Below are 15589 nucleotides of genomic sequence, written 5' to 3'. Positions count from 1 at the left end.
TTAAAAAAAAAAAGAAAGTTGAAAGCACACATTTGATTAATCTGTTAAAAGATTATGATAATTAACTCTAATTATGAAGGGCAAGAAAGGATATGTGAAAAGGCCCAAGAGAGGAAATTAAAGAATCTATTTGTTTAATAGTAAATAGATGAAGGAAGTCCAATTTGACTAAGAATTTAGGTCATTGGTTAAGAGCTGGATTCAAAGAGGCCTTTGGTTATGAGAGAGATGAAAAAGAAAAGGCAGAACTGCCCGTGTAAGGAAGCACCACGGCCCAGCAAGGCCTCCTGACAATGCAGCTGTGCCTCGCAGTAGTGTGAACACCGCGAGAACCACTAAAGAATGAATGGATACATGAGCATTCCAACAGAGGGCGAGGAAATAGCACTCCCGTCCGGTTAATCCATGTTTTCTTGTTGTCCTTCTTATCCTGACACTCTATTTCTCTCTTTCTATGAAGTACCAAGTAAAAGTTCCCTAAACACTAGAACAAGGTTTACAGTAGCTGAAAGAAAGCACTACCAGTGATACGGCATACATTTGGAAAGGTTTGAAACCCACAACAATCTTTTGATTGGGTTTCTGTAATATCTTATATTAAAAAGAGAAGGCCGCGGGCTTCCTTCATCTGGCTGGAAAGCAAAGGATGCCATCTGAAGTCAGCGATGCCACAGTGGAGCTGACACCAATGTTGGCATGGTACCACTTGCCCTGAGACAAGTGTAGGAAGTGAAAGGACGTACAAATAACTAGGAGCGAAGACGGCACACTTCTGATAAGTTCATCAGAATTATAGCATGAGTGGATATTGAAAAAAAATCTTAGCTCTAGATCCTAACTCTATGAACTGACTTCTCACGGACTCATTTTAAGAAAGAACCTTGTTTCTCTTGCCTTTCCCTTCCATGGTTCAGAAGAAAAGAGAGGAGGAAATATTAATGACTTTATACCAAGGCTTCAATGTGACAGTTTTTAATAAGAAGACTGTTTTCCTCTCTCTCCCACCTATGCAACCCTGGCTTCATGTCTAAAATGTTGATTTTCTCAGAATTGCTTAATATCTTTGTTGTAGAAGAGTTACAGGTCAATCCTGAACTTATTTCTTGAAAAGTTATGCAACGCCACTCCTCCACCATCCCACATGCTAAGTATAACCTTTGTACAATAGAACAGCTTCAAATGAACATAGACAATGAGTTTGTCATAACCTTTTGTGTTTCTTCTCAGTAACAAGAGTAAGGAAAAGAGACCCCTTGTTGCTCCATTCATAATAATAGACATGTATCTGAATAAACACGTTGTCTTCCCTTTTGCATTTAAATTCCATACGGGCAACAGGTTCTCAGTGAAGGTCAGGAGTACATTACAACTTCATTAGCTCAAATTTTGCTTGCTTAGAAGTGTGATAAGTTAGCCTCATAGTATATCACTATTATAAACACATGTACATTTTTGTTAAAAATATAAAAGATAAAACACTCTACTCATGAGTTTTTAACATTTATTTATACTGCTTTTCTCCTAATTGCATGCAATTAATGTTATTATTCATCTCACAAATTAGAGCATTATAATTAGATGCTGTTTCAGAATATTTAATCACAACTTTCAGATATTGTTTATAATATATTCTCAACACATTTTTCTGAACTATGTGATTGTTCAGTATAACTGCAAGATCCTAACAACTCTTTTTTTCAAGGGAATATGTTAGTAAATTGTTACTTTTTGTCCCGGCTTTTAAAAAATGATCGCCCCTTTCATAAGCTAAAGACCAGATGCCTTGGTCCGCATTGGTCTGACATGCCAGCACACCTCTCCAACCCACAGGTGTCTTTATCTTAGTCATGTCAGTGGGAAACAGCCTGGACACTAGGGCCCTCTCTGTAGTGATTATCTGAGTATTTTGCCTGCTCAGCATGACTTGCCCCTTCTTTGGGTATTTGTAACCCTTTAGGAAATTACTTAACCTGCTACAAAGTATTTATATCCCAAACAGGCTTTTAAAGACTAACCAAACTGATTCTTAACTGTGCGTGAAATAGCAAAAGGCCAACAAGAACCAATTTCCAAAGATTAACAAGGTGGGGGTATTTGCCCTCCCCAATATCAAGACTTACCAAATATAATCAAGGAAGCATGGTACTGTACTGGGATAGATAAACTGACAAATTGAAGAGAGTAAAACATACAGAAACAGACCCATAATTATGGAATTGTGATATCTTATAAGATGGTTACTGCAGATTAATAGGGACTTAATTGCTGCCAGGACAATTGTTTATTCAGATAGGAAAAAGAGAAAGAAAGGACTTGGACCTTGTCTAACATCACCTCTGATCATCCCTTTCCTCATTTTCTCTTCCTCTGCAAAACTCGATTTCTGTGAGTGGCAATACCAAGTCACCTAAGCTACAAACCTGGGAGCCATCCTTACTTCCTTTTATTTCCCCAAACATCATGTTCTGTTAATCCTCAACCTGATACATACACTGCCCATCATCTTACCCTCCTTTACTGCACTAACTCCTGCTGAGGCTTCAGGTCTGTTCCAGGACATTTCTTTTTAAAAAAATATTTTTATTGATTTCAGAGAGGAAGAGAGGGATAGAGAGATAGAAACATCAATGATGAGAGAGAATCACTGATCGACTGCCTCCTGCATGCCCCCTACTGGGGATCAAGCCCACAACCCAGGCATGGGCCCTTGGCCAGAATCGAACCTGGCACCCTTCAGTCCGCAGGCCGATGCTCTATCCATTGAGCCAAACCAGCTAGGGCTGTTCCAGGACATTTCTGAGTTAGGTTCTTCTCCATGTGGTCCCACCACACCTCATAATACCCTCTTGCTATCATACTTACACTACTTAATTGCCAGTTTATTTCTAGCTAAGTTTCTGAGCACCCACTAGAAATTGCTCAGTGAAGAGTATCCTATCTTGTTCATAGTGTTGTTTATTTAATGTTAATATTTAAAGTTTATTTTTTATTGATGTTATTACAGGTGTCCCCTGTTTTCCCCCACTCCCTTTCCACCCAACCTCCACCCCGCCCCAGGCCTTCACCCCTCTATTGTCTGTGTCCATGGGCTATGCATATATGCATATAAGTTCTTTGGTTAATCTCTTCCTCCCCGCTCCCCCCCTTCTCTGAGATTCCAGTCTATTCTATGCTTCTATGTCTCTGGATCTATTTTGTTCATCAGTTTATTTTGTTCATTAGATTCCACATATAAGTGAGATCATGTGATACTTGTCTTTTTCTGACTGGCTTATTTCACTTAGCATAGTACTCCCCATGTTATGTCCAGTGTCTAAGCACTGGACTGTAGTTAACAATATTTGTATAATGCATGAATTAATTAATAAATGTATATATGAATAAATAAATACAAATTAACTGAATTCTACAAATGAAACATCTGAAATTTAAGTTTTATCATCTTGCTATGTTTTTTGGAGTGTTCCCCAAATATATTCTTCTTTGCCAAAAAGGTCTAGTTTAAGATAATATTATTTCAGGTTGTAAAACCACTTTTCACACATTCTAACTTTCCTCATATTAAAGATATTTCACACATGAACAAAAACATTCCAAGTTAATTCAGTTCTATTTTACTAGAACAATGTTTCTCTGAAAGAGAATAAATCATCCTTATAGTAACACAACATAGATTTGACATACACTTAAAAAATTACTATCTTTCCTCTTTATTCACACAAAACACTAATTAGACTTGAGTAAAAGATTAAAAGTATCAGTATTGTGTTACATTTCTTTATAACTTAAAGTAACTCTCTTATTTATTATCAATTTTTTGTCATTTCTTTCTGAAGGAGTTTGATTGGCCAATAGAAGGACTGCTTATTCCAAACAGTCCTTCCATGAAGAAACCCATCTGTAAGTCACCGGAGCAGGATGTGCCCCTAAGACTCAGAGTTCTGCGGAATGGAGACAAGAATAAAAACAGAGCACTTGTTATAATGAGTCCAGACATATCACCTGGGCGGAAAATGCAGTAAGGACAGCTTGTTCAGTTTTCTCATTAAGTACATTTTCTAATTTCTGCAGATTTTTGTCTTGCTTGCCGATGTTTTTCTGAGATAATTCTGTGTTTATTTTTTAAAAAGGGCTCCCATGTTGATATTTAGAGATGAAAATAGATGTTCAGATTTATTTAGCTCCTATGTCAGGAAATATTTGAACTCTTGAGTTAGACTAGGCATGGGATAAAATAATGAGTTAGAAATGAATAGTTCTGGAAAAAAATTTTATATCAATACCTATTTTGAATTAACAATTTTTTTAGTTTTACTAATTTGAAATAATTCATTTGAAATTGCTTCTTAAATATATTTTTACAATTCCTTATTAAAGTCATTGTATACATTGTTTACATTTATAGCTTTGGCATATTTAACAAATAAATATAGTTCTCAAAACATAACTTTATGTAATTTTATATTCTTGACTTGGGATAAGATTTTAAAAGTTAATCATAGAAAAGCATTGATCTGCACTTTAGTTGATGTTATGAAATTTGAATAAAATTTTCTCAAATAGCCAATATTTCTCCAGCATTGGAGAAAAATCGCCTGCTATATTTTCTTTATATTTTCTGACAAAAGGAATCATAGATCAGCACAAAGCTCTGATATAAAGAATGAGTTAAACACATTGTTTCTCATATGATTAGCAGTGATATTACCTCTTGACCTTTCTTTTGAGATGTTTAGAATAGTTGGGGCTGCTGATAATAGTTTAATATAACTTTCTTCACATTGATTAAATATACTTCATACATCGCTGAACAATGAGTAATATTCAGATCGGCTGTCCACTGAACTGCCTTGTAAAGATGATAAAGTAAAAAATTAATCTTCAAAGTAAAGTCAAGCCTGAAATTGAAATCTTTGACGCATACATTTCATAATTAGCTCATTCTGCTAGATGTAAAATGTAAGGGTAATGCCCTTAAAGTAGGATATGACTTTTTTTTTTAGCATGCAAAGTTAAATAATTTTTCTTTCTTTCTTTCTTATTCTATTTCTTTAACTGTGGCTCAAAATTGTATACAGATTTGATTTTTTTTTCTCATTAACGTTTTAAAAGGCATAACCAAACATAATTTGAGAGATTTGTTCACTTGGACAGCTATTCTAGAGAGAGTCTGTGAAACTCTGCTGTCCTTGTTCATGGACCAGTGTGTCCTGGTTAATCAAATGTCCACTTTGTTCACTGCATGAATTAATTATTCCCAAATAATTAAAATACACCAGCATACACTTGACTCTAAAACTCTACTAAATATGTTTAATTTATCTTGGCTGATTCAGAAAGTTTTCTACAGCATCATCAATAGCATTTCCCCCCAGAGCTGTATGTAAGTCCTGGTAACAGAGAGATTCAATGGAAAGATTTGGCTGGCATTACAGGGAGGCTGTGTTGTCCAGCTCCAGTGGCCACTGTTTTCATTGTATTCGATGTGAATGGCACCCCAGAGTTGTGCAAGGTGGAAGCGTTGCTGTGCTACTTTTAATATATCCAAGTCAGAAAAAATAAATGCAAATGAGATGTCGGAGCAAATTGCTCGCATTATCCTGAAACTTATTCATAAGAAGAAAGAGGGTTGAGCTATTTCATGCCTTTAAAAGCAAACTCGGGGTATAGATGAAATATAGATCCATTTTAACCAAATTCTGCTTCAATCACATGGTCTCCTTTATTATTTAATAATTCACTATTGACAGTTTGAGGAGCGTTTGTCCTTGTTTTTGTTGATTCCTCCATCTGCAAAGCCAAAGGAAGATCAAGTAGCACTTGTTCATTACTTAGTTGAAGGTTATCTTAGTGAGTAACTGAATCTTGACAAATAGTCTTGATGATGGTTGTCAGATTTATATAAATCAAGACCATTGTGATCTCTGTGTCACAGGAGAATTTCATCTCTTAGAACTATAAACAAAGTTAAACAAAGAAAAAAATTTAAGTGATATTTTAAAGAATTGTAAAAGGAAAGGCTCAGTTTGATTTTATAAAGTAAAATTTTATATGTTAGATAATTTCAATGAGTAAGTTATTAGTAAGTTATAATCCCTGGACTCACTCAAGCTCCTTAGTATAGCTTTTATGTCCGTTATGACCTATCCCTGCTCGTTTCTCTAGCTGCATCTCTTATCAACATTCCCCCCAATTTCCACTTTTAAACCCCCTCCATTCCCCAACACCTTCCATCTGCCTTAATAATGAAGGTCTTCTGAGAACGAGTTTGTACTTCATTGTTAGATGTTGACTCTGAATTCCACACTTCCCTCCCCATCCCTGAGTTAGCTATGTACTTCCTTGCTTTCCACCCCCATAGCTCCTATCATTCTGTGATTATCCGCTATGACTCCATCCAGGAGCTAGAAAACCAGGATAACACACTATTCGTCCATATATGTTCTCACTGCTATGGTGTGGCTATGGAACAGTGTGTCCTGATCAGTTGACTATTAAGTCACTTTATTTACCACATGGCTTAGGGAACCCAATAGCCCCTAAATCAGTGCTTAATAAAATTAATAAATAAATTAATGGTTAATTATATTTTAATGAATGAATGAACAACTACATTTCACCACTATTTCTTTCATTTAATAGAATGTAGAGATTTTTAAATACACAAAATAATTTTCTAACTTGGAAGTTTGAAGAGATGTATATTCCCATTAAACATCCTTTTTCTGTGATCATCATTATCTATTTTTCAGTTTAACAATTTTTAGGTTTGGATTGATTGCCTAGCATATATTAATAAACATATGAAGATACACAACATATGAATAAAATATCCCAGGAAAAATAAATGTCATCTCTGCATTTTCTTTAAATTTGAAAATTCACATCTCTGAGAGATCAGCAATAATAGAGAGGATTAAAATATTGAAAATTCATTTTCTTATATAAGTTACTCAGTATAAATGTGCATGAAGTTTAATATTTAATTGTGGTAGTTTTTGAAACCCTATATTTTCAAAAACAGGCAGATTATTTTAGAGCGAATTATTATAAATTAAAACCTCAAGATTTTTTCACATATTTAAACAAGTTGAAAGATAATTGGCAATACATACTGACATATCAATCAAATCTTGGATCATTTGTTTCAGAAATGTTGACACTGAAATGAAAAAGAATGTGAAAAAGTATGTCACTAAATATTCTAAAACCAAAACAAAGCAGACTGAATATCATCAACTTTTGGAGAGGTAAGTACTTACTATCCTAAATGCAATGGTATTTTCCATTCACATGCCTGAATGATTATGTGAATGATTATGTGTTACACAGAACACAACATACATATGTACCTATATAAGAAAACAGTTGTTAATATAATAATTTTAGAATTTTTAACACATAGAAATACATTAACTGTGTGAGTTCATGATATCAATGGTAATTAATACATTTTCCCAAAATTTCAAGGCAATTTCCCCTAGCTTTTGAACTATCAACTTTGCAAATATAAATTATACCCATTTAAGAAATATATTTCATAGTTTTACAGCACTTTTCTTTGGTTTATATTTAAATTGAGGGTAGGGTAGTGAGCTAATTTAAAACCATTTTTATATGTCACTAACATATTTGTGAAATGTAATTTTCTTTTGATCAAGATGTTCCTACCAAAATAAAAATTATTCCCACAGAACTTGATAACTTTTCAAGGTTGACCACTTAAACTTTTTTGCAAAATATGTCTTGTTGAATTTAAAGAGGCAGTCTTACTGAATTTAAGGGAACTTATGTTATCCTTTAGTTATTTAATAACTAGAGGTCCAATGCACGAAATTCGTGCAAGAGTTGGCCTTCTTTCCCCCGGCTGCTGGCACCAGCTTCCCTCTGGCACCCAGGACCCAGGACCCGGGCTTCCCTCGCAGTGGGCAGGGCATATAGGAGGCCCTGCCCACCCGCTGCAGCCTACCGGTCAGTGGCCTGGGCCTCCCTCTTCAGGGTGATCATGGGGCGATGGCCAGCCCCTGACTAATCGCATCGCACTTACCTTGGCTGGCCTGGCACCAGTGGGTATCAAGCATGGTCCCGGATGGTCATCCGGATGGTTGTTCCGCTGTTCAGCCGTTTGGTCGATTTGCATATTACACTTTTAATATATAGGATTCACACAAGACAGTTTTGAGAGTCTTTGTTGTTATTGGTGGTAGTTTTTCCATCTACAAAGCCTAAGAAAGATCTAATAGCATAACAGCCCATTTAAAAATAATTGATACAGAATATTTTTGTTGATACCTAATGTTGTGGAAACATGGAATATTGGAAAGACCATTGGATTAAGAGTAAAAGAATTGATTTTAATCTCAGATTTGCCATTAACTAACTGGAAAACTTCAGCAAAGCACTGCCTTTCTCAGTCTGATTTTCCTTTGTTAAACAGGATAGTTGAATGAGAAGCTAAGAAGAAGGCAAAAAAGAATTTAATTCTTTTAAATACCTGTTTTATTCATATCATATGTATCAACCAATCTTAGATACTCTGCAGGAGATTTTTTTTTTTTTAAAGAGCAAGACATTCCTTGTTCTCAGGAAACTCCTAACTTGTTGGGAAGAGAGTTTGCGTATTGAAATATCCCTAGATGGTTTGGTTTAGTATATAGAGTGTCGGCCTGAGGACTAAAGTGTCCTAGGTTCGATTCTAATCAAGGGCATGTGCCTGGGTTATGGGCTTGATCCTCAGTAGGGGGCATATAGGAGGCAGCCGATCAATGATTCTTTCTCATCATTGATGTTTCTATCTCTCTCTCCTTCCTTCTTCTCTGAAATGAATATATGTATATGTATGTATGTATATATATATATGTGAAAGAAACAGTCAGAAATGGCAGTTTAAATGGTACAAAAGTGAAAATGATCATAGGATCACTTAATCTATAACCAGGAAGAATAGAGAACCTTGTGAAGGGTAGCCATCAGGAAAGGCCATAAGGAGAGGAGAGACTATGAGAGAGATATAAAAATCTAATCTAATAAAAGACAAACATGCAAATCAACTGTACCTTCGCTATGCCTTAAACCATGCCCATCAGCCAATCAGAACGACTATATGCAAATTAACCCAACCAAGATGGCAGCTGGCAGCCATGGAGCTGGAGCAAGCAGGAAGCTTGGTTGCCCCAGTGATGGAGGAAGCCAAGCTTCTTGCCTGCTGCGGCCGGCTCTGAGCTCTACTGAAGGCAACAAAGTTTCAATTGTAGATGATAAATAAACCCTAGATACCTGCTTTCAGCCGGCCGTGGCCACGGAGCTGGAGCGAGCAGGAAGCCAAGTTTCCCACCTGCAGTGGCCGGCTCTGAGCTCCACTGAAGGCAACAAAGTTTCAATTATAGAAGGTAAATAAATCCCAGAATAAAAAAGAAAAGAAAAAAAAAAAGAGGCTGGGAGCTTCCATCGCTGGGGGGCTTGACCAGCCTGAAGACAGCCCTCAGCTCCTCACCCAGACTGGCCAGGCAACCCAGTGGGGACCCCCCCCACCCTAAAGAGGGTGTGGCCAGCCTGCAGACACCCATTATCCCCTCACCCAGGTTGGCCAGGCACTCCAGCAGGACCCCCACCCTGATCCGGAGCACCCTTCATGGCAAACCAGCCGGCCCCCACCCATGCACCAGGCCTCTATCCTATATAATAAAAGGGTAATATGCAAACTGACCCTAACAGCAGAAAGACTGGGAATGACTAGTCACTATGACACACACTGACCACCAGGGGGCAGACGCTCAATGCAGGAGCAGCCCCCTGGTGGTCAGTGCGCTCCCACAGGGGAGCTCTGCTCAGCCACAAGCCAGGCTAATGTCTGCCAGTACAGCAATGGTGGTGGGAGCCTCTCCTGCCTCCTCAGCAGTGCTAAGGATGTCCGACTGCAGCTTAGGCCTGCTCCCTGCTGGCAAGTGGACATCCCCTGAGGGCTGCTGGGCTGCCAGAGGGATGTCTGATTGCCAGCTTAGGCCCAATCCCCCGGGGAGCTGGCCTAAGCCAGCAGCTGGTCATCCCCTGAGGAGTCCCAGACTGCTAGGGGGCACAGGCAGGACTGAGCCCCCCACCCCCCCTCCGCCGAGTGCACAAATTTTTGTGCACTGGGCCTCTAGTAAAGATATATAAAGCAAGAAGATAAAGTAAAGAAGAAAACTCATACTCTCAGTTTTCTGAATATTTTGTTATTGTTTTAAATAACAGGTAGAATAAGGTGGGGCTCCTGGAGGGAATCCTCACAAGTGATTGGAGGAAGTCTTCACTATTGTGGAACTGGAGACATAGTTCCTACCTTCTCCTCCTGCCCTTTGCTCTCAGGGCATCTGATGCTCCTCATGCCATTCAGTTTGAGAAAGCAAAGTGAAGAGATAAGACTCTACTTTTCTGGACTCTGTAAATCCAAGCAGGCTATGTGATTACCCATCCTAGCTCCTGGGCCTTTGCCTGCATGTAACAGAGAAATCCTGGCATGCTTGCTGGGCAGCCCAGCCTATCTACTCACTTTATAGATCTAGTATCTGATTATTCCATGATGATATCCTCTCAGAAGGCCATGTGAGGTAGTAAAAGACCCAGAGAGATTTAGATTTGAATTTTAGCTGTCCTACTTACCAATTATCTGATCTTGGGCAAGGAACTTCGTCTCCAGGATCAGTTTCCTCATCAGTGAAATGGGTCTCTCAGAAATGAAAATTAAATGAGAGAGTAGACATGAAATGCTTGCAGTGCTTGGTCCACTTAATCTGTAAACTATCCCTATTACATAAGAACTACTATAGCTGTCTTTTACTAATGGAGCAAATGAGGCTCAAAGAAGTTTAGTAACTTTTTCAAGGTTGCACAGCCAGTACATGAGAGGGCTAGAATTTGAACCAAAGTAATCTAACTCCACTTAAGAGCCATTTTTTTCTCTCCTTTCCCATTTGTATTGGATGACAAATGAACTAGTTAGAGAAATACAGAAACAGCCTATCCCAAACCTTTCCAACACACCTACATGAGCCAATAAAATGTAGCACTATTAAAACTAGGGTTTCACCGGGCAGGTGTGGCTCAGTGGTTGAGCATAGACCTATGAACCAGGAGGTCACGGTTTGATTCCCAATCGAGCCTGAGGTTGCAGGCTCAATTCTCTGATAGGGAGCATGCAGGTGGCAGCTGATCAATAATTCTCATCATTGATTTTTCTATCTCTTTCTCCCTCTCCCTTCCTCTCTGAAATCAATAGAAATATATTTTTTAAAAAAACAAAACAGCCCTGACCGGTTTGGTTCAGTGGATAGAACGTCGGCCTGAGGACTGAGGGGTCCCAGGTTCGATTCCGGTCGGGGGCATGTGCCTTGGTTGTGGGCATATCCCCAGAGGAGGGTGTGCGGGGGGGCAGCTGATTGATGTTTCTCTCTCATCGATGTTTCTAACTCTCTATCCCTCTCCCTTCCTCTCTGAAAAAAATCAATAAAATATATTTAAAACAAAACAAAACAAAAACAACCTAGGGTTTCAAAATAGGAAGGAAAGATTTACCAACCACCTTCTAATCTCCCACTTGCTGTCCTAAAACAGGATACTCTGATAGTCCAAATGTTCTTCTAGGGGACAATTTGAGTCGGAGAAGAGATGATGACGGTAATTCTTCTTAGATCAGGCTGGAGCTGCTTGGACCCAAAAAGATATTGGTTTGGAGAAAGTAGAAAGAATGAAGTTGGTCTTTGGGAAGTACCCAAAGAGAATCAGGCAAATCTTGTGTCCTTTCAGCCCCATTCCACCAACTCCCGCAGATGTGAAACACAGCTTAACCCCCATTGGTTCATCAGCTTCCAGAGTCATGACATGAGAAGTAGAAATTTACTTCCCACTAGCTTATTTCCTTCTAAGACCTCTCAGAGAAATGGAAGAGGCCTAATTATCTGCTCAATTGCTTCTTCCCATCTAAGGAAATAAAATTGAGAAATATTCTTTGTACATCCAAGCCTTCCTGATGAGCATTAAGTCACTTCTAATCAAATTCATTTGCTGCAGACAGTTCATTCTAATGTAAAATATATTTAGCAAGAACCTTTCACGTTCCTTCTTCTGATGGCAGGGTCATCTCGACAGCATTCTTTAGGAGAACCCCTTCACTCTCCTTTAGCTCTACTTCCTCTTCCCCACAATTCTGCCTCTTTACCTCTAACCTAAGCTGGCTATATAGATTCCAGCCTCTCCAGCCTCCAGTTCATCTCTTACCTTTCTGACACCTAACTTCCTAAACAAGCAGATCTGATGACACCACACCTCTGCTCTGATGCCTTCAATGACTTCCTGCTGTTAATGGAATAGAGGCCAAGTTCACTTATTTGGCAACCTAAATGCTTTCAATCAGCTCCTATTTTCTTTTCCAGCTTTATCTGGCTCCTCCTCCTGTCCATATACTCAGCTCCAGCCATATAAAGACTTATCCTCTCTAGGTCATAACCCCCCTTGATGAATGCCTATTCATCTGTCACGGCCCAACCCAAATGCTGCTTTCGTAGACAAGGCTCCCTGGAGAATTTCATCTTGTTTCCTCTGTGTTCTCACAGGATCCTGGCCAGGTGCCCATTACAGCACCCAGTGCTTCATATTACACGTCAGTTGCTGACCTGTCTCTCCCCCTGACTAGAGAGGGAACTCCTCAGGGAACAGGGAAGCCGATCATTTATCTTGATATCCACAGGGCTGGTCCAGTGCTTGTTTGCAGGGAGGTGGGGCAGCGGGGGGGGGGGGGGGGGGGGAGGGGGGGAGTCACTATTTAATGTTTAACCAAGCAAACAAAATTCTATTTCAACCAAAGGACTTATATGCATGAATATAAGCCTAACCAATGGACATAGACAACAGAGGGATGAGGGCATGAGTGGCGGGTTGCGGGGGAGGGCAATGGGGCGATAAGGACACATATGTCATACCTTAATCAATAAAGAAAAAATAAAAATAAATTCCATTTCAAAAGAAGTTAAAGAGCTATAGAGATAGCTTCTGGAGAAGGGGGATGAGGAATCGCTTGATAATGAATGTGACTTTGGAGGCTTTGGAGAAAGAGTAGACTTCAACAGAAAAAGCTAAAGAAGGTGATTTAGGTAGAAGGAAGAGCAAGGAAATGGGAAAGTGTGGGGCATATTGAGAAATAAGAAGTCAACAGTGATATGTTTGCCTGTGTATTGATCATGATTGACACTATACTAAGCACTTTTTAAAATCAACTGGTCATCCTCATAACAACCTTGGAAAGTAAGTAGTTTGGGCCTACAGAGTTTAAATAATGCCCATTGCCCATGTCCCACAACTCGGAAAGGGAGAACGAGACTCACATGGGTCTGATGGATTGCAGACCCCGCCTCTCAATGCACACAGTGCTGTAGAGCGAGTTGTCATGAAGGATCCAGGCCCTTCATTCCTTTTATTTCCTCTCTTCTCTGCTGGAAGCTGTCTGTATGCAAGGTCAATTTTTTGTGTCTCTTATTGCAGGTGTACTGAAGTTCTACATTTACCTTCTGCAGCTCGGAGGTTGTTCAATGAAAAGGGAAAGGAAATCTTTTCTGTAAAAGACCTTCAAAGAGACGAACTGGTAAAGACATGAAAGAGAAACTGGAAATATTAATATATGAATAATATTTAAAATGTCTTAAAATATCAAACTTCAAACATTTACCCTCTTTCCTCTTATTTCCCCCCTCAGAATTATCATAACTCACCAACCATCAGAGATGAACACTAATAGCTAACTGTTGAGGGCTTACTATGTGTCAGGCATGATTTTCAGGGCCGTATATGAATTAATTCATTTAAGCTCATCACAACCCTATGAGATGGATGCTCTCATTTTGTAAAGAAGGAGAAGACCAAATTATTAACTGCTTGTGGTTTCTATCCTACTCTAAAGGAAATAGATTCTCTCTCTCTCTCTTTTTGCAACTTTCAAAATGTAGTCATTTAATGATTTATTACTTAACTAGAGGCCCGATGCATGAAAATTCATGCAAGAGTAGGCCTTCCTTCCCATGGCTGCCGGCACCAGCTTCCTTCCGGCACCCGGGACCTGGGCTTCCCTCCTCCAGCTGCCCACAGGCACCCAGGACCCGGGCTGGCTTCCCTCCAGCCCTGGCTTCATCAGGAAGGATGTCCGGAACAATGTCTGGAAGACGTCCAGTCTAGTTAGCATATTACCCTTTTATTATTATAGATGATAATATTACCTTTTCAGAAAAAAAATCATATCTAGGCTTTCACACACTCTATTTGGGTGGCTGGAGAAGGCTGAGAAGGACGTTAGCAGCCCAGCCTTTGTTCCCATTTGTGGAATGGGGGGTCTCAAATTTGGAAAGAAAACTTGCCTTGACTGATACCTGAAATTCTTTGAACAGAAAACCAAGCTCTCACCATATTATCAGAACTCAATTCAGGCTCTGAATGTGAAGACCCTTCAAGAAAGTCTCAAACAGAATATCAATGACCAGTCTCCAAGGCAGCGTGAGAGAGAGGAGTCCGTTGTTCTTGGAGACTGGCAGGCCTTGTTTTGAATTCTAATGCTACAGATATAATTGGCTACAGTTACTGTGCTAGTTAAGAAGGAACTTAATGTAGATAAATTTAATTTAAATACAAGTAGATGAGGCCACCAGGGCAAAGGAACTGTAAGTATAGGAGGGTCAGGTGGAGCCAGGGGTGATTATTATAAGATCCTGTATGTATTTTTGCTAGAAATGAACCTGTCACTGCTCTGTACAGCCAACATGAAGATTAAACATGAGCAGTTACATGATTAGGTATGTCCATAAGAGGGAAAAGAAATCTGTTGTTCAAAAAGAAAATTTTGAGAGTTTTATCTGAATTTTCATACAGAGTATGTGTGTGATGATCAGTGAGTGGCTTCAAAACAGGCAGAATTAGGCTCCCTTGTTCTCTTACTGAATCTTTCTCAACAAATAGAAATAGTTCTCTTTTTTTACTTGAAAGAAATATGTATTTATGCAAGGCCATTTATGAAATACATATAAGCAAAATGAAAAAGAAAAAGTATCATTCATAATCTAGTATCTAGAAATATCCCCATTAACATTTTGGTGCATATACTGCAAGTTCATTTACATCAGTGATCATCAAACTTTTTCTGTAAAGGGTCAGATGGTATATATTACAGACTGTATGGTCTCTATCGAAACTCTGCCATTATAGCACAAATGCAGCCACAGATAGCATGTAAATGAACATGCATAGCTGTGTTCCAATACAACTTTATTTAAAAACAGGCAGCAGACAAGATTTGGGTCTCAGTCATATTTTTTTGCAAAGCCCTGATTTACACCTACCTACCCCCGCTCCTCTCCTTTCCTCCTTCCCTCCTGCTCTCCTTCCTCCCTGCCTCCCTTCTCTACTTTTCTCCTTCTTTTCAAAATTATTTTAAAACACTTTTTATTTTGAAATAATTATAGATTCACAAGAAGTTGCAAAGATAGCATGAAGTACAAAACTTGAGATTCATCAAAGTTGTTGCCTTTATCAATAGTTTGTGCCTTTTTCATTGCTGAGTATTATTCCATGATGC

The 15589-nt window shown here is 38.9% G+C and overlaps 1 protein-coding gene across 1 annotated transcript in view; it reads left to right on the top strand.

The window, feature by feature from the left end:
* The window catches only part of DCDC1 (doublecortin domain containing 1), a 333377-nt gene that overhangs the window by 272691 nt on the left and 45097 nt on the right, over positions 1 to 15589 (top strand). Inside the window, exons 21-23 of the mRNA XM_059711140.1 lie at positions 3837 to 4018; positions 7152 to 7250; positions 13513 to 13612. Coding sequence (XP_059567123.1) covers positions 3837 to 4018; positions 7152 to 7250; positions 13513 to 13612 — 381 coding nt within the window. The remainder of the gene's footprint in view (positions 1 to 3836; positions 4019 to 7151; positions 7251 to 13512; positions 13613 to 15589) is intronic.

Source organism: Myotis daubentonii, chromosome 9 (assembly GCF_963259705.1).
Source record: "Myotis daubentonii chromosome 9, mMyoDau2.1, whole genome shotgun sequence".
Classification (NCBI taxonomy): domain Eukaryota; kingdom Metazoa; phylum Chordata; class Mammalia; order Chiroptera; family Vespertilionidae; genus Myotis; species Myotis daubentonii.
Note: the sequence above shows the minus strand (reverse complement) of the source record. Positions and strands in the feature narration are given on the sequence as shown.